Source organism: Adiantum capillus-veneris, chromosome 8 (assembly GCF_014529385.1).
Source record: "Adiantum capillus-veneris isolate H3 chromosome 8, ASM1452938v2, whole genome shotgun sequence".
NCBI lineage: Eukaryota > Viridiplantae > Streptophyta > Polypodiopsida > Polypodiales > Pteridaceae > Adiantum > Adiantum capillus-veneris.
In genome coordinates this window covers 19,908,210-19,926,900 of record NC_140938.1, presented here as the reverse complement: position 1 = coordinate 19,926,900, position 18,691 = coordinate 19,908,210, and the positions used below count along the sequence as shown (strand labels likewise).

The window sequence follows — 18,691 nt, the reverse complement described above, 5'->3', positions numbered from 1 at the left end:
GAGAGAGAGAGAGAGAGAGAGAGAGAGAGAGAGAGAGAGAGATTGATTTAACATAAGATTGAGATGTTTTGTGCTGTTTAATAGAGTGAACAAGCCTTTTCTACCTGTGGCTGCTGGAGATCTTTCAATCCCCGCTGCATGGGCATTAGTACTTTCTCTTGCACTACTTGGTGTGATTATTGTGGCAACAAATTTTGGCCCTCTCATCATGGGCTTGTATTCGTTTGGGCTATTTCTTGGTGCAATTTATTCGGTTCCGCCTCTAAGGTTAAAGCGCTTTGCAGTTGCAGCCTTTTTAATAATTGCAACAGTAAGTGTGCTAATTTCATTGAAGTTTTGCATTTGAACATAAAAGCTGGATTGTAGACTGCTTTTTCTGCATTTGAGAATTGTGTTAAGAGTTCCTTCAGTGGTTTTCTAGATCAGCTTGACAAGAAACAGGTCTTCACGACTTGGCTTGTGGAAGCATTGAAATACCTCTGCGTTTTTTTTTTTGAACAACTGATTAAAGTATTGAAGTGTCGTTATTCACAAATAAACTCAAATTCAAGTTTGGTTTTTTCTTGTTTACTCTAGTCTTGAAAGTGGTGATTCATTCAAGGCTCTAGAGCTTTTATTTTCTGTGGCAAAGTAATACAAGACATGACTAGCTCTCTTCAATTGTTAGCGGCATTGACCAAGGCTTTTTTTAGGGAAAATCTCTTTCTGTTAAACTCACAGCAATGCTGCAGCTTTTTCAGTGGGAAGTGTTGTTAAGGCTAAGGGCTTGGGCTTGATGTCTTTATTTGGGCCTTTCCATACATTCATAGTCAAAACAGAAGAAGTTGCATGCACTTCCAATCATCTATTAGTCGCCCATACAATGTTACTTTGTAATGCTAGGTGTATGTCGACATGTTGCACCTCAAGTCATACCGTACCATGGCATGGCATGCATAGTGAAGCATTGCTAGGTATCAATGCTTTACTCTTGACATTGATCCATGAGGCGAAGATGCGTTTGATGACAGATGGCTTTATGACTCGAGACCAGCTTGAACTCAAAACAAGCGGTTTTGTTTTCATAGGTTTATTGGACCTTAAATTTTTCTTACTCTGACAACTTTAAGGACTCCCTTTTTTTGCAATGAAACATTTTTTTTAAAATGACTTGCTCACAACATAGCATCTAGGTGCATCATCTTCTGCTCTTTGTAGAAACAATATTATTCCCAAACTGTGAAAGACCCCCCCCCCCCCCAAAAAAAAAAAAAAAAACCACACACACACACACACACAACCCACCAAAAAGATCATATAAAAGGGAGAGAACACAGCTGAACACAACTGTGTTTTGCGATGTAAAATCGCTAAAAGCAAACATAGAAGAGTTGCAAGATTTCTAGGGATATGTCCTCATTGTCAAAGGCAAAATGTAACGATTGCCTCAATGAAATCTTGAAGGATGGAAAAGGATCCACCTCTCGACGGTGAAACATACGGAGATTGCGATGGTGGCACAAAGACCACAACGACCAAAATCTGACCCATGCGAAAAAGATGGCAAAATGTTGGAGGGAAGTCCGAAGAATGCCAAAAAGCCAGAAACGTTTGTGGAAAACCATTGAGGGAAATCGAAGATTCATACACGCAGAAACGCATCGAAGGAATGTCCTGGTGCAACGACAATCCCAAAGCAGGTGTCTGACATTCTCATCAACAATGGAGCAATTGACACAACGAGAGGAGCTAATGTGACGCGCTTCAAGGAGAGTTCCAACCGGAAGAACTCCCAACAAACAACGCCAAAGAAACAGACGCTCCTTAAGAGGCAAGTGAGACTTCCAAATCACAGTGAGAGCTTGTCTCCACCATCGTTCAGATTTGTGCAAAGCCCAAAGCGTATTACAGTGATCAGCCAGCCAAGAGTCTTGCACAAGAGAAGCATAAATCTGTTGGGCAGAAATCACATCTATAGGAGTGTCCCATAAAGTCCAATCCTGCATACGACAACCACCTGCCAGCGGTGGAATAGGGAGGAAATCAGCCAGCATACGCTGAAGCAGGCTCCAAATCCGACGATAATGCATGCCCAACCCAAAGCGTGCTGCTGCCTGAGAAAAAGTAAGCAGATTCCCAGTTGAATCCACCACATCATCCACTGTGCATACTCACGACCAGAGAGGAAGTAGGCTTGACGAGGCGATTGATCAACCAGGGTAATAGAGAACACCTTACTCCAATGAATGCTTTCCAATCGCAAGGAATTTGCATCAGCTTGCTGCCTGCCATGCCAGTAGAGATGATCAGTAACATCTTTCCAAGCGGAAAGCAAGGCAGAGGTGAATAAGCAACCAGGAACAGAGCCAGATGGCATTTAATGCATACTGTGCCACTAGGTCCATTCTTTTACTAGAACGAAGACCTTCGTGGTTGGTTCTTGTCCTTCCCCCTCAAAAGCCTCAAGCAAATATGCGCATATCTCACCCATTTCCGAGGATTCCATGGCCATTTGTTTCCGTCGTTTGTAGGAGCAGATGATATCCGAAGCGGAATCTGTCATGAACTTGAGAAAACCTACTGGGCTGTGCTAAGGTCCCTGCGGTAGCTGATTCACTCGCTTTGCTTCAATGTACTGCTCACCTGCTTTCTACTGCACCTATCTCTTCTCATGCACAGGACTTCCCGACCCCACCAAGCCCTCTCGCGCTGAGAGCCTGTTGGTAACTGGAAGGCTCACTTGTGTGCACCACCGCTGAAGAAGCCTGCTCGCTACACACTGGCGCGCACACGCACATACGCGCGCGCGCACACACACACACACATACACACACACACACATATCTTTTTTGAAAGAAGGCTAGAAACAGTTGTAGAAGGCCTCAAACTGCTGAAGTGAAATGTCTTATTCAAATGGAATAAATCACAAAAAGATTGAAGTACTGAGTTTGAAAGTGGGGGTAGGGAAAACCAAAGAACTTTTGCCTTGATAAAAAGCGTGCTGAAGATGGTTGCATGTATGATAAAGAGTCCAAAGGGTTTAAGAACGCACCCAAGTCTGGAAATAGGCACATACTGGTAGTGCTGGCCACAATTTACTAAAAGTTCAGAAGAGTTTTCCAAAACGGTAGTGATGAAAATGATATTGCAGCCGTTGTGTAGCACAATGAAGATAATTGTGAGGACTAGAGCAATGCCACAGCATGTGACGTAGAGTCTCATTGTGGCTAATCTAATAGTTTATAAGAATTTTATATCTTAACCTATGGCTAAGTCAGCAACAATATTACAGCTCTCAAAGGTGTTGTTCTATTAAGCTAGAAGAGTAAAGAATGTTAATACTAAGGAGTTAGTAAGGGTTTACGCAGGCATGGCATAGTGGGTGCTTAAGCCCAGGACGGTTAGCAAATACAAAAGCAAAGAGCGAAGAAGTGCTCGAGTAATTTTTGCTGCACCAAAGCAGGTCATCAAATAATTTAGTCTTAACCATATGTGATGAGTTTGAAACATAGTTATGGGAAACAGGGAAAGGGAACAAGAATCGAAACAGTAACGGAAATAATTGGACTTTTGAGTTATTGTAGGGAATGAGGGGGGTAGAAGCGACAATGGAAACGGAACAAGACAGGAAAAAGTGGAATTTTGGGTAACCATGGTCTAAGAACAAGCTCAATTATTTGGGCTGCAACTTATGTGGCTGTCTGCCTTCACATGGAGTCTACTGATGTTTCAGTTTTTCATCCCCCCCCCAAAAAAAAGAAAAAAAAAGAAAAAAGAAAAGAAAACCCACCCCATCTCTCAAAGTTTCGTGTTTTCCCCTTTTGGCAGACTACACTTGCTAATCAGAAGAAATTAACTTGAATCTAGGTACGTGGGTTTCTACTTAATTTTGGTGTCTATTATGCAACAAGGGCGTCTCTAGGACTTGCCTATACATGGAGGTTGGTATCAAGCAGCAAGCTTTGAAGTGAAATGTTTCTTTATTGAGGGTGATTTGTGTTTGCAGTCCGCCTATCTTGTTCATTACTTCTTTTGTGACAATTTTTGCTACTGTGATCGCAATCACAAAAGATCTTGCAGATGTGGAAGGAGATCGCAAGTAAGTTTGTGCAATGTACTCTGACCTTCTTTATCAGTCCTTCAACATGGGTTAGTAGTTTATTTTCTTGTCCCCACGTTTTGTTCATGAATCTTCTGCTGGAAGTTGGTCTGGGCTCCCGTTCAAATGGTCAAGATCATATGAAATCAGGAAGTTCAATACTAATTAGTCAAATTTCAGTTCAAATTAGATGTTTTTGTACTTGTATTGCCATGTACGTCATCTTTTATTCATCAGAGTAACTTCCAAACTGCCTTTGAAGCGTTGCAGGTGCTGGAGTGCATATCTGATGCACTGCTAGTGTGAATATGTGTTCTCTGTAGCTACACTCATGTGCTGTCATATGGAAGCTTAGGGTGTTGTGTTGAAGATTGATACTGATGGTCTTTTTTGTCACAAATATCCCATCAGTAAATTGTTTACTTTTTAAGGTGCTTGGAAAGCAAATTGTGTTGTGTCCTGGTGTCAGTCAGTCTCAAAAGGATTGTGTCTCTGAGAGATTATACATCAAGATGTGAGCATAAAGATTGCACCATATGAAGCAACAAAAAGACAATCGTCAATAGGGAAGAAAAGACTATCTCGTGTTTCCTAGGTCTTGCTGGCTATTACTGAAGCAAAACAAAAATAGTCTTATTTTTGAAGTTGAGAATTTGGCGGAGTGAGAAACTGGTTTCAACCAAAAAGAATGGCTGTCCTTCAAAAACACCATTTGCAGATACCATGCAGTGGGTAACAGCTAGAAGTATGCACGTCGTGAGGCACAGTTGTGCCAGATGCAAAATGGACCACGAACAGGTGAGGATAGAGGACACAATTGCTCTTGAACAATTTGCTTGAAGAGAAAATTGAACCTCCTAACATAGCGCCAAACATAAATGATCAGATTTAGCTTGAGGGATTAGTCGCTTAGAAGTTTCTATCACTTTTCCTGCACATCTTTAACTTGAGGACTCCTACGTTATTTTCTATGATTTAGTTTGAAGCTTATGTTAACATGAAGTATCATATTGTTTTACTGTATAGATAAATTGCAAAAAAAAAAAGGCTTGTTATCAGAGTTTGTTGAAGTGCTTGTGACAGTTTTTTTGGGTATTTATCAGGTTTCAGATATCCACATTTGCAACTAAGCTTGGAGTGCGCAATATTGCTTTCCTTGGTTCTGGATTGTTACTCATGAATTATCTCGGTGCCATTGTAGCTGCTTGTATACTTCCAGAGGTTTGTTTTTGTGTTTCTATCCATGCACGTGCACCATGACCAGTATTGGCACTCCACGTGCACATGTAGAACACACCCAAAACAAAACGCCCGCCCCCCCCCCTTCCCTTGTCTTTGCTGGCCGTTCGAACTGCTTCTTTTCATCTCGCCGCCACTGACATTGACTTGCCTTTTCTCTTTCCCATAACAGAAAACACAAATGGAGGCTTCTGCTCCGCCCCAGAGGAACTCAAACAAACCCCCCCCCCCCCCCCCCCCCTGCAAACACCACCATCCAACTTGCTCTATCGCCGATGGAGCAAGGGAGCCTTGTAACAAAGGTGCAGTGCCTTCAGACCACCTCTGTCATTTGCAAGATTATCGGCACTTGGGCTAGCAGAGACGAGGTGCGTGACCTCCTCCAGACCCGCCTTCTTGCAGAGGTGGGCAAGATCATCGACGTACAACTACTTGGGCGTGGTTACTACGAGATTGAGTTTGAGATTCCCAAGATGGCTTCCAAAGTCATTTCAATGAGCCCATTGGCCATTCGAGCAGTCAGGGCTCATTTTCGACAATGGTGCCATGGTTTTTATCGAGCTTCTAATGTTCTTGTCGAGGAAGCAGATTTGCCCATTTCGGTCTATTTCCCTTGCCTGAGGAGAGAGTACCTCTCGCTTCTATCTAGGATTGGTTCTGAGATTGGAACAGTCTTGGAGACCCCACGCATGGGAGCTTCAGTTGTTGCCAAGGCAGCACGTATACCTACAATATGCGTTTTGGTTCAAGACACCCACACTCTCTTGAAGGGAGTTCTTCTGCCTAGGTTGAATGGTGGTTTGCTCCGCCAGAGTGGAGTATCTGGGATCCCCGAGCCAATGCTTCATATGCAAACCAATGGGCCATCTGGCGAAGGCTTGTCTTCGCTAGAGAACTTGACCCTCGCCACACTCTCAGCCTCCCAAGGCTGGTCAAGCAGAACAGAGATAGACCCTGGGTACACAGGCTGACACCTCTTTAGAGATGGGTGGTCAGTAAACTGATGGCTAGCAGCAGGTTCATGGCCACCACTATCAGGGACGGGCTCGACATACAGCCATCCCTGGTGGCTGGCCTATGACAGGCCAACAACATTGGGTTTCTACAAGGAACCATTTTGACCCTCTACAACAAGATATACCTGAGGAGTCTCCTTCCACCCCAGCCTCCCCCCCCCCCCCCAAACCCCCCTTTCCTCCCTCTTGTCTCTCTCATCTCCCCCACGGGCCCTGTAGCCTCATCTCGTGGCCCATCTCACACTCCACCTCTAGCTCAGGGGACAGGACACTCCTTACCGGCTCGGAGATCTCTTGGCAGTGGTTTCGCTACGAGCCGACTGGCTCAAGAGGGACAACCCTACCTGAGGACGCCACTTTTGGTGTTTTGCATCAGTCCGTTGCGGGTTTTGATATACGGCACTAAGAATAAAACAAATTGAACTCTTGTAGAGAAATAGTGACAAGTTTTGGTAGTACTTTGGAGTGGATAAAGAAGCACATTTTTGAAAATACCACATTTTTCCAAATACGCTATTTACCTAGGGGGGAGGGGGAGAAGACAAATCTATCTTGATGGGAGCAAGAGTAACAACACAGTTTATATTGCTTCAACGGCGGGACGATGGGATTTCTTCGACTACGACTTTACGTGCTTTCTTGGCGACCCATTTCCTAAGCTCAAGGAGGCAGCTTGTTTCAGAGTACATATCCTCTTTCTGGCAGCCAGAGGTGCCAAGGCCTTGGATACAGCGGTTGGTTTCTCCTTTTCGTTGTGTGGCAGGGATCACACAGAGTGGAATCTGCATACAATACTAGATTGGCTACTACAGTTGGTTATAAACACATTGTAATATATATTTTTCTACAGACACCCAGAGTGCTCCTTGCTATATATTTGTACATGAGGATTCATGGACAGAGGATGTAGCCCTTTGGATTGCACCCTCATCTTGGGCATGGGTTGGATAGTTACTCTAGGCACGCTTCTCTCGGGGTCACTCGAATGCGGAGTACTCTCCATCCAAGCTGGCTTTGAAGATTGCGAGGTTGGCTGCCACGGTAGTATTGGTGTTCTCTCATTGATCCCATGAGGATTGTCTCATGGAATGTGCAGGGTCTAGGTGGATCCCAATTTTTACGCCAAAAGAATCATTTGAGACACGAGCTTCAGAGATCCCTTGTGGGTGGCACGATAGATATTCTTATGCTTTAGGAGAATCACCTCTTTGAGAGCCGTATTCGGGATTGTGGACACGTTTTGCGTGGCCGCTATGAGACCTTTTGGTCAGCTTCTTTTGGGCCTGGAGGCATTCAGGGAGTTGTATGTATGACTATTGCGGACTCATGGCAGCAGGCCATTGTTGGTAGAGGTATTATTGTGCCAGGGCCCAATGGGTCACTTTGCAAGTTCAAGGTAGCCTTGTGGGCTCTTGAACATTTATGCACCCAACCATGTGAGTGCACGGGCTGAGTTTTGGTCACATATTGCAGAGTCCTTGCCTCATGCAGGTGGATTGGGGGGACTTCAACATGCTGGAGGACCCCTCGGCTAGGATTGGGGGTAGCCATGCTATTGTTCATGGGGCTGAGTTGGCTGCTTGGGAGCGTCTATGTATGACTTTGAGGATTTCGGATTTATGGAAGCATGCGGGCTTTGTACGGCCCTTAGATAGCCTCTCTTTCTCGATCTAGCCACAAAGTAGGGGCCGTGAATTTATCTAGGATAAATCGCTTTTACGCTAGTGACCACATTTGTGACATGGGCGGTTCAATATGCATTTTGGCAAGGACTACTTTTTCCAATCATACGCCAATGATTCTTATCGTGTCAGATAGAGAGAGGAGTGGTAGTATCATGCTACGCATTCTAGAGAGGATTTTGTTGGATGCAGAACCTAGAGAGTAGGTTGTGGCGCTTTGGTGAGTTAGTATGGACACAGGGTGACCTGTTGCTAGCGCGGCCACTGGCCTTGTGGAGCTTAGTCGTTTCTTTGTCCAAGAGTCTGCAGTTCGCTTGGGTGCAACCAAAGAGGAGGAGCAGCGGCTCCGATGGGGCATTGCTTCCTTACAACGGATGCAAGAGCGTCACCTCCTTGGATGGAAGAGCAGATCCAACAGGCTTGGCAGGAGTTGATCACCATTGAGGAGAAATGCCACGAGTTTGCCTTCTATCGTCAGACATCTTTGTGGACTCAGGTGGGCACAGAGTTATTGGTGAGTTCTTTGAGATTGTGGGTCCTCGCCATGCGCACACTAGTGTTTGCCAATTGAGGAGGCCCGGTGGATGTGTTGCTACATAGCCTGATGATATGCTACTAACTTTTACTGGAAGTTGCCATCAGCCGAAGAGCCACAGTCAGAGCGTCGGGACCCTCAGGACACTTCCCCGGGGTGTCTATCCCGCGGAGGATGGTTTGACTCCCAGTTGCTTCTTGGAGTATTGGGAGGCTCTTGGTTGAGACCTTTGTAGTGCTTAGATAGCACAAGTGAGGGTTTGATCTATCTTATCCCCAAGGAGGGAGGCTCCCTGGACGAGATTCGACATTGGCGACCCATCACCTTTCTCAGCTGAGCCTACAAAATTTTAGCAAAGGCTCTGAGTTTGAGAATTCAGCCGCTACTTGGGAGCTTCATGCATGAGACACATACGAACTTTGTCAAGGAGTGTAGTATCCTTGACAACATTTTCACCTTTTGGGAGGCGATTGCTCTCGCTCGTCTTTGAGGAGAGGACCTTGTGTTACTCCTCCTTGATTGTGTCAAGGGGTACTATGCGCCGGATGGGCTTTTCAGATGTATGAATCAGGGGAGTGTCAGCTTTCTATAGGTGTGCGCACAGTCAGGTGCTGTTGGTTGGGGGGGGGGGGAGGGGAATGCTTCATGCTCACACGATCTATATGACAGGGCTTCCCTCATGCCCCCTTCGTGTTCCTTCTCTATGTTGAGGCGACGAGTAGATTGTTGAGCTCATTGAAGGTTAGTTTGCGTGAACTACAACTACCTATTTGGGGAGATGAGCTTTTGGACGCTAAGTTTGCTGATGACTTAAGCATGTTTCTAGAGGACCGGGAGGCCAACTTGCATAAGTATGAGTAGTCTCTTGAGGTGTTTTGTTGTGCATCGGGAGCATTGATTAGCTGGCATAAGACATTGGCTTTCTAGCTTGGTAGTGCTCCCATGCCCAATCGGTCACATGGAGAGGGCTTTAGGTGGATCTCCACAAGGACATCAATACGATACTTGGGTTGTCAGGTTGGTTTGGATCTGTCACCAGAACAACTGATTGCTCCTCTCCTCCTTTTTATCATGAGAAAATTGCTCCATTGGAGTTCAACACGGCTTTCTCTTGCTGGCAGGGTTGTAGTGGCCCAACCAGGTGCTTTTGGCTACTATGTGGTACATCATGTCTTGCTGGATTTTCTCAAGGTCTTGCATCAACAAACTGGAGAGGTTGATTAGGATTTTTTGTGGTTAGAGCGAGACACACAGTTGGCTTGGACCAAAGTCTCCTGGCAGGTCATCACGTGACCTTGCTCTTAGGGAGGGCTGGGGACCGCTCAATTGTTTTGCCACGCTATGCATGCAATGCCTATCAAGACATTAACGTTCATAAAATGCTTCTGCATTAAGGTGTGCCCTCATTTCAACAAGGAGCATGCACCCAACATATGTTTTTTCAAAGATAATGCTAAGAACCAAAAGAGTCTTAGAGATTCCAAAGGCAAAGTACATATTGTAGAAGAAAAAGAAGAAGAAGAAGATGAAGAAGAAGGGGACGTCAACATTGTTTACTATGAGGATGCATTGTAATGGGTTTAGACACTGCCCCAAATCCAAAATTTGGTTGTAAGATCTACCCTCTTGCATTAGATTTATGGGAAAATTACCAAAATACCCCTCTAATTTGTGGAAATTCCCAAAATACCCCTCAAATTTTAAAAATTCCCAAAACACCCCCAATATTTTGTCATAAATTCCCAAAATGCCCTTCAAATTTTCGAAAATTCTCAAAATACCCCTGGTTGTGAAATTAAATTTCTCCAAAGATTAAAAAATTTGTAGCTTTTCATAAGAGACTCGTTCCTTATCAATATAAGATGCTAAATCCAAAATTTGAGTTGATTATGTAGGCTTTGGATATGAATTGCTTCATTATCTTTAGAATAATTGCCTTTTTTTGCGAGGTAATTTGTGGCAAATTACATGTTAAGCATGCAAAAACGGATCTCAATTATCAAAAAGGAATAAAGATTAAAAAATCTTGAACAATACAATCAAAATAGATACAAGGGTATTTCGAGAATTTTTGAAATTTGAGGGGTATTTTGGGAATTTCCACAAATTAGAGGGGTATTTTGGTAATTTTCCCTAGATTTATCTTATGAGCCATATGTAGTTACCCAATGTAACCCATATTAGACTCCTTGATTAGAATCCATGCTTTTTTCATGTAAGCGTTAGCTTACAGGGACGTCTGCTAGGGTAAGCCTTTAGCTTACACACTATGTGTGACCAATCCCTAAATCCAAGCATATTAGCATGCACCCCTATGTGCATGGATACAACTTCCTACATAGATTTCCCTAACACATCCTTCTTTGCTATGCACATGCTATTTCCCCTTTACCACATGTGGTGCATATCACTTTCTTGCATTTATTACCACCTTCCATCTTGAGCCTATGTAAAGGTCATCATGCAAAACTTGCATTCTCTCTCCTTTATTCCAATCAATCAAGCACATTTCGTTTCATTGTATTGACTACATTTTATCTCTAATCTATTTATCTCTCTAATGCCATGGTGCTCACACAACCATGAATGCTACATTGTTAATGCTCCATAGCTCAATTCTTCTTTCACACATAACACGAGTCCATTGGGACATAGTCATTTTCCCTAGAGAAGAGGGAGGCTTTGGGATTATTGATCTATAGATACAAAGCAAGGCATTGCTTGCCAAACTCATAGTGCGCGGATTGTTTCGAGAGATCAAGCCTTGGAAATTGTTTCTGTACCATGCTTTGTCAAATACCTCCCCACGTTTTGGATCTATGGATTCTGTCGGGGTTTGGTCCGCGACCATGAGATTTATCTTTACAGATGCACCTTTGGATACATCTTGTTTATCACCATTTATGTGCTGCTTACTATGGATTTGAAAGGAATTATGTCTTGCTTTGATTCGATACCCGCCTTCTTGTGTCCAAGAGGTAGCAAGGCAGTCACTTGTATGGAATGCATATGTGACAGGTTCAGAAGGGCGTTAGCTAGGGGCGATGACTCACATTGATTGGGCGAGATGGGATGACGGGCCAGCATGCGGTTTACGCCATTGGTCAGATGCTTCCTTGGTTGGTGCACATGTTATAGGTGCTACCTACGAGATCCACAAGGGGGTTGTTGCCCGTATGAGAAAGATTGATGAGTCTATTCCACTTAAGTGGCATGGGGCTACATCGGGGGACAGACTCTTTAACCTTCTCATCAAGGTTGGAGGGTGTACTTTGATCCTTGTTTAGGAGTCCCGATTGTTGGTCGGCAAGGGATTCTAGTATTTAGCATTGTTGAGACTGGCCATCATGGATGTCACATCAAAATGGAGTTTCAGAGTGATGTTCCACCTGCAATTGACTACCTATTGATAGCCTGTTAGAATGGTAGGCTCTTTTGCGAGGAGATCATGTGTTGACCTGTTTTCACTACTGAGGAGGCACCACTTTGGGGATTATGGATTTGTCATGGAAAGCCCCTTGTCTAATTGGATTGGGATCCTGGTGAGTGGCAGCGGCCTTCATTGTGCGATGATGGAGCCCCTCTATTCTTTTTTGAGTACATTGTATCCCTTAAGAGGAGGATTTTATTGCGGACACGGCGCCCACCTCACCGTCTTCACTAGTCAAAGGTATGGAAGGGATCAGCGCATCTTCTTGCTTTCCAATGACAGTTTTGGTCATGCATATGGACCCTCAGGATCAGTTGTAGGATATGTTTTCTCGTGTGGTTGATAGCATATGCAGGATTGCCTATTGGCACTTTGGCTGTAGTCACCCGACTCATGAGAGATGTACTTTAGAGGATGAGTCCTTGAGGCATTATTTTTGGGTTTATCCTTATGCGCAGCCATTGTGGATGGCAATTTGTTTGTCGATTGGAGTGAGCATCCATGATGGGTTCATGAGGTGGGGGGTAGTTGTATGGCTTTTGCAATTTCCGGGGTCACACCCCTTTTTTCAAGGCTTGCCGACAGACCTTGTCTTCATGCTTATTTCCTTAGGATATAGACAGGGCACTCTATAGATGATCCTAGATGCAGGTCACCAGTTGGACTTTTACGAGCAGGACACAACTTTCACTATGATAGAGCCCATCTCTCTTAGCATGTGTGGCAAACAAAATTGTGCAGGCGACTCTGAAAAGCTATTTTTAGAGGATACTTTGGAACCTGTTATGTGTCCTCGTAAGCAGCTAATGTAAAATCCTTGTACCATGGATGCAAAGAAACCAATCTGTCTCTGAAGCTGAGAGGAGTGTGGCTGACGACCCTAGAGGCAAGCTCTTGCGATGAGAAAATAGCAACAAAAGTACCTCTGCCGAGCAAGATGATGTCCTCCACTTTGCCTTCATCCGAACCAACGAGAGTGCACGTGAGCCACTCTCGAATGTTGACACGAGCATAGGAATATCTGATCAAGCGGCTGACAACCCCTCTTTAAGAGAGAACCTTAATACAATCACCTATCTTCTGCTCAAGTTCCTTTGAGATGACAAAAGACGGTGCCATAATCCTTGAGAGAGAAAACCTCCACTAATAAAGCTTTAGATTCGAAACAAAACCTGCTGTCCGTTTCCTTCCTTGCCCTTCGAAGCCCGAGAGAAATGGGCGAGTGTGGGTTATGCGAAAGATGTTAAGAGTACTGTGAATGAGTGTGTATGTGTGTGTGAATGAGTGGGTGAGTGCCAACAGGTGAAAACAGCCAAGGACAGGAAGTCTGTTGGCTGGATACAGGACAAGGTTGCAACTAAAGGAGCTGTAGGTTGACAAGTTGTAGGTAAGGCGGGAAAGAATGGCGGGTGCATGCAAGGTGGCTGGGAAGCCTTCACTTTGGCCTAGGCAAACATAAGAGGCGGAGGGGAAAAGGCTATGGGCGGATGCTGTGGACTGGAGCAGCTGTTGCTGTTGGCAGAGGCAAACAGAAGCCTCGATCAGGGTTTGCTGGCGGAGGTCGACAGAGCAACAACAGGCAAGGAGCTTACGAACAAGACATGCAACAAGGGCAGAGTACGGGCTAGGCTTTCGGACAGCGGGCAGGCCTATGAATTAGGGTTTTGAGCAAAGAAGGCTAGAGTTCAACATATCTTAGGAGGTCACGCCATTCCCCCCCCTCTGTGTGTGTGTGTGTGTGTGTGTGTGTGTGTGCGTGCAACATTCCACAGTGCAGGGGGTAGCGTGCAACATTCCATAGGGCAACGCTGCCTGTGCATTAGGGTTTCGGGCAGCAAGGGGCAGTACGCAGGGAGCCATGGCAGCAAAGTGACACGCGAAGGCTGCATGATAGCAAATTTCATACATGCAAAGGTTTTTGGCAATAAAATTCAATTAACGGGGGGCTGCTATTGCTGACGGGCTGCTGCTGTTATTGACGAACTGCTGCTGCTGCTGACAATGTTAGGTGCTGCGGAATGAATGTTTGCGCTTTGCTCAAGATGAGTGCTCCGAACTGTGCTCAAGGTTCCTTTTGTTCTTATGGAAGGTAGAGCCTTTCGTTCTTAATGAGAGAATGCTATGATCACAAACAAAGTGAATGGACACTGTGTGTGCAAGTGTATGAGACTGAGAGATAGAGAGAGAAGAGAGATACGACACCAGAGACGTTGTAAACCCTTCTCCGAAGGCCCCACTCTCTATGGCGAGAGCGGTCTTCTTATGGTTGCACAATCTGGTACAAATGGTATGCATGAGACTGATGCAAGTCTAGGCTATGTCGACGATGACGACGATGATGACGAAGTCGACCTAAGGGCTGAAATCTGCAATCTTTCTACTGCTGTCCAAAAAGGCTATGGGCTGAAATCTGCAAATGTTCTATTTGCTAAATTCTGACTCTATGTCGGTGCCGATGTCGATGACGACGATGCGACGACGACGCGCTGAAAACACAGATGCTGAAATCTGCGTTTTCCGGGCTGAAACTGTAAACGTGGCGGAAACTGACCGTGCGGCGAGGAACGTCTGCGGGAAGGTGAGATCTGCGAGGTTTGGGACTTGATCTGCGGGTACTAACTGCTGAAAACTGAAAACGCTGATGTTCCTTGACTTTCCGTCGCGGAGAATCTGCAAAATGCTAGGGTTGGCTGTAGATGCAAAAACGCTAGGGCTGAAAATCTGCAATTCTGACGCCGGTTGTCTTGCAAATGCAAAACTCTAGGCTGATCTGATGTTCGGTTGCTGCCGGAATCTGCAAGTGTAAATGGCTGATCTGGTCCAAAAACGCTAGGATGTTGCTGTGGAGCAAAAACACTAGGTCTCTTGGGGGGGTTGTGCTGAGAAGGTGCCTGTTGAGCATGTGCTCCTGCTGCCTCTTCTGCCAAATAGTGCTAGCCCTAGTTTGCTTATATACAAACTTAGCAAAATTGCCCTACCTACTTTTGTTGGAAAGTCACTTAAATTAATGAGTGAAAAATGTCAAAAATAGGTAAAATAGGCTAATTGCATTGGACAATTCCCTAACCGATTCTAATGGATTCTGATGGAAATATCTGATGATCATGCTGTGTGCAATCAGAGGATATACATCTACACTAAGAGACTCACAAAAAGTGCCAGATCACTTCTAATCGAGACTGACTGGACTATCTGAACCTTGGTAATGCATTAGCTTGTCCACGGACACACAGGGCTGGATGTGTCACATGACATCCCCTCCTTTTCAAAGTGAGGTACCGGTACTGAACTGTATGGCGTCGGGGGAGATCGCCAATAGCATCCGGAATCCTGGAAGGGACTGTTCGCCGGCCCACTCTTATGTGTGGGTCGTACGCTACTTGAACTTCATAAAGGTCTGCAACGCTTGCTTCTTTGGGCTACGCCGAAAGCGACACAAAGTCTTCTGTGGCTTCTTTAATGCTTCAACTTCGTCAAGAGTCATGCTTCTTCCATCTTCAAGAATCTCCATGGCTGAAAATTCGTGAAACCACTTCCAACACAAAAACATGAACATACCTGTAAAGTGAGTGGAAAAAATCTTGTCTTCCTCAAAGATTGTGCATGCAATGTAGATGAACAAATAGACGGAGTGCTAACCCGTTCACCACACACACGCAAACAATGAGATCGAATCTTTCTCTTATGATCTAAAACAATCAACTGTGGCAATTCACAACGGAAATGCCCATGCTTGGTGCTCATACTTTCATGTGCTCTTTCTACAAATGTGTCGTGCCAAGGAAGAGACAGGGAATGTGACTTCCTTGAATGCATACTTTTCAGCTTTTCATGAAAAATCTGCATACGTTTGTGCTCATTCATGAGTGAAACGTGCTCAACGTACAATATGTCATGTATAGAACAAGGGATCACATAAAGATGCTGACTAAAATACAGGAAACGATCACGAATGAAACACTCGAACAATGCGTTCGTATCAATCATGCAAACACATAATACTTCCTGTGAGGGTTCTTTGGACCTAGGCTCGAGAGCCAAGATCGGTTCCTCCTGAATGATCGAATTGTCCTGTGGGGGTTCTTTGGACCCCGACTCGAAAGCCAAGATCGGGCTTTGGCTTCCTTTCTTTCTGCGTGTCTGCGTTCCATTTCTGCCATTCTTTGTGCATGCCTGCGATCCATGTCTGCTTTTCTTTCTGCATTTCTTGCTTCGCGTTTTAACTTCCTTTCCAGAAACATCTGGTCTAAAGCCTCCATAGGAGTTAGTGCAATCCTTGACGTAGATGGGAAAGGGGGAGGGTCAGAAAAACCTCCTGGTGGGGAATTCTTCTTCGCCTCTCTCATGCTCATCACCTCCAAGCGAAGTATCCATTCCGCTTCGAGTGATGACCATTCTGAAGTCGTGGGTTCTTGTGGGTTCTCAAGTTCACGAGGAACTTGGGTTCTTGGGGGTATTGAGTTCTTGGGGTTCTTGAGTGTCTTGCGCTTCTTGAGGTTTTCTTTCGCTTGTAAACCGTGTTGGAGAAGGATCTTCTCTTCACCCGAGTTCTACTCCTTTTTGCGGGCGCACCCCTTGACGGCCTTGCGCTCACACCAAGGTTGCTTTTTCCCACCTAACGTCGTTTGGCCGGCCGCTAAGTCCACGGTCCGCTCTCAATGAGTGAAAAGAGACACAAGGGGAGGCTGGACAAGCCCTTCTTTCTGGGATTCCTGTCACTCTTCAAAAACACGATTAGGAATCGACACGCCCAAGCGAACTTGGGTTCGTACGATCGCAACAAGCAAAAAAAAATTCTTGTGATTCTTGTGGTTCTTTCGTTGAGTGATACAGAACACTGCCAAAGCTTTGATACCAATGTTAGGTGTAGCGAAATGAATGTTTGCGCTTTGCTCAAGATGAGTGCTCCGAACTGTGCTCAAGGTTCCTTTTGTTCTTATGGAAGGTAGAGCCTTCCGTTCTTAATGAGAGAATGCTATGATCACAAACAAAGTGAATGGACACTGCGTACAAGTGTTTGAGACTGAGAGATAGAGAGAGAAGAGAGATACGACACCAGAGACGTTGTTAAACCCTTCTCCAAAGGCCCCACTCTCTATGGCGAGAGCGGTCTACTTATGGTTGCACAATTTGGTACAAATGGTATGCATGAGACTGATGCAAGTCTAGGCTATGTCGACGATGATGACGAAGTCGACCTAAGGGCTGAAATCTGCAATCTTTCTACTGCTGTCCAAAAACGCTATGGGTTGAAATCTGCAAATGTTCAATCTGCTAAATTCTGACTCTATGTCGGTGCCGATGTCGATGACGACGATGCGACGACGACGCACTGAAACCGCAGATGTTGAAATCTGCGTTTTCTGGGCTGAAACTGTAAACCTAGCGAAAACTGACCATGCGGCGAGGAACTGCTGCGGGAAGGTTAGATCTGCGGATACTAACTGCTGAAAACTGAAAACGCTGATGTTCCTTGACTTTCCGTCACGGAGAATCTGCAAAACGCTAGGTGTTGGGGTATAAAGCCCAATGTGGTCGCCCAGGTAAGTGGGCGGGCCGCCAGGTATGTACACATGTTCTTTTGTAAAAACCTAATAAGAACTCACTATGCTCTACACATTACAGTAGAGCGAGTTCACCATATCGTCGTGCTCTTCTTCTCGCACTCTCTCTCGCTTCGCACTTCCGCTCGTACTCCTTCAACTGGTATCAGAGCTCAGATCGAGGCTCGGGGCAGCACTGCAGGAGGCTAGAGTCACCAGCTCAGATTGGAGTGAAATTCGACAGGCGAAGACACGGCCCCAAATCTTGTGCGGGTCCGAAGGGCTCGGTGTTCTCAGAATTTCATTCTGAGATCATCTCGGCCACCGTTCTGCTTCGACAAAGGTCTGCGCAGGCCATTTTCGACTACGTGGTATTTGCGGGTGCAGATCCGACTCTGCAAATTTGGGATTTTCGGCCTACGACTGCAGGTGCTGAGGATATCGACACTCCCAGAGTGTTGATTTGTGGCTGTCTACACATCGAAGGATGGCTCACAGTTCTTGGAGGCGTGTCACATACAACACGGACGCATCTACACACAGACTGTAGGCGACATCCACTAGTTGATCAGGTAGCTTGTGTTTGCTGCTTGATATTCCAGATTTCATCCTGACATTGCAGGTACTTCCACATGGGATGTATTGTCAGAGATGATGTATGTCTGTTGAGGGTTTGCTGGTTGTGAGTCACGCAGCAAACAACCGCCGCAGCGGTTACAGCATACAGTGGAAAATTTGTGGATGTATGACTTTGTGGGAAGTCTATGTACTGTCAGATTTATTGCAGCCTTTGTTGAGTGTCGAGTGAGGTTTTATTGAGCTGGGGGATTCTCGAATGTTGAGATCCTTTCGGTGATACAGGTCTTGGAGCGATCCTTCGAGCACCCTTAGATAGGCAGCTAGGATGTATTGACTGTGAGTTAGACAGTTGGGATTGCATCTTTGCTTTACTGCCGTTGAGGCATTATCGCAGTCTATGCTTACAGGACAGTGTGACAGGACAGTGAGAGCCAGTACAGTGCTGGACAGATTTACCCGCAGCTTATAGTGTTAGAGTGATAGTGTTTTTTGAGCTGTTTTTGGTCTGTTTTTGAGTACACCATAGCCATTTTACAAAGGAGACTCTACTGAAATTCCTGCAGAATCTGAAGCTTTCTTGGTTCATTTG

General features: G+C 45.2%; 1 protein-coding gene across 2 annotated transcripts in view; it reads left to right on the top strand.

The window, feature by feature from the left end:
- LOC147451772 (homogentisate solanesyltransferase, chloroplastic-like) overlaps positions 1 to 18,691 on the top strand; it is a 64,422-nt gene that overhangs the window by 12,639 nt on the left and 33,092 nt on the right. For both annotated transcript variants that reach the window (XR_015188823.1, XM_086517638.1), the window contains exons 4-7: positions 85 to 310; positions 3,847 to 3,920; positions 3,986 to 4,078; positions 5,182 to 5,299. Coding sequence is in view for 1 of the 2 variants with exons in the window: in XM_086517638.1 (XP_086373764.1) it covers positions 85 to 310; positions 3,847 to 3,920; positions 3,986 to 4,078; positions 5,182 to 5,299 (511 nt within the window). In the remaining variant the exon portion in view is untranslated. The remainder of the gene's footprint in view (positions 1 to 84; positions 311 to 3,846; positions 3,921 to 3,985; positions 4,079 to 5,181; positions 5,300 to 18,691) is intronic.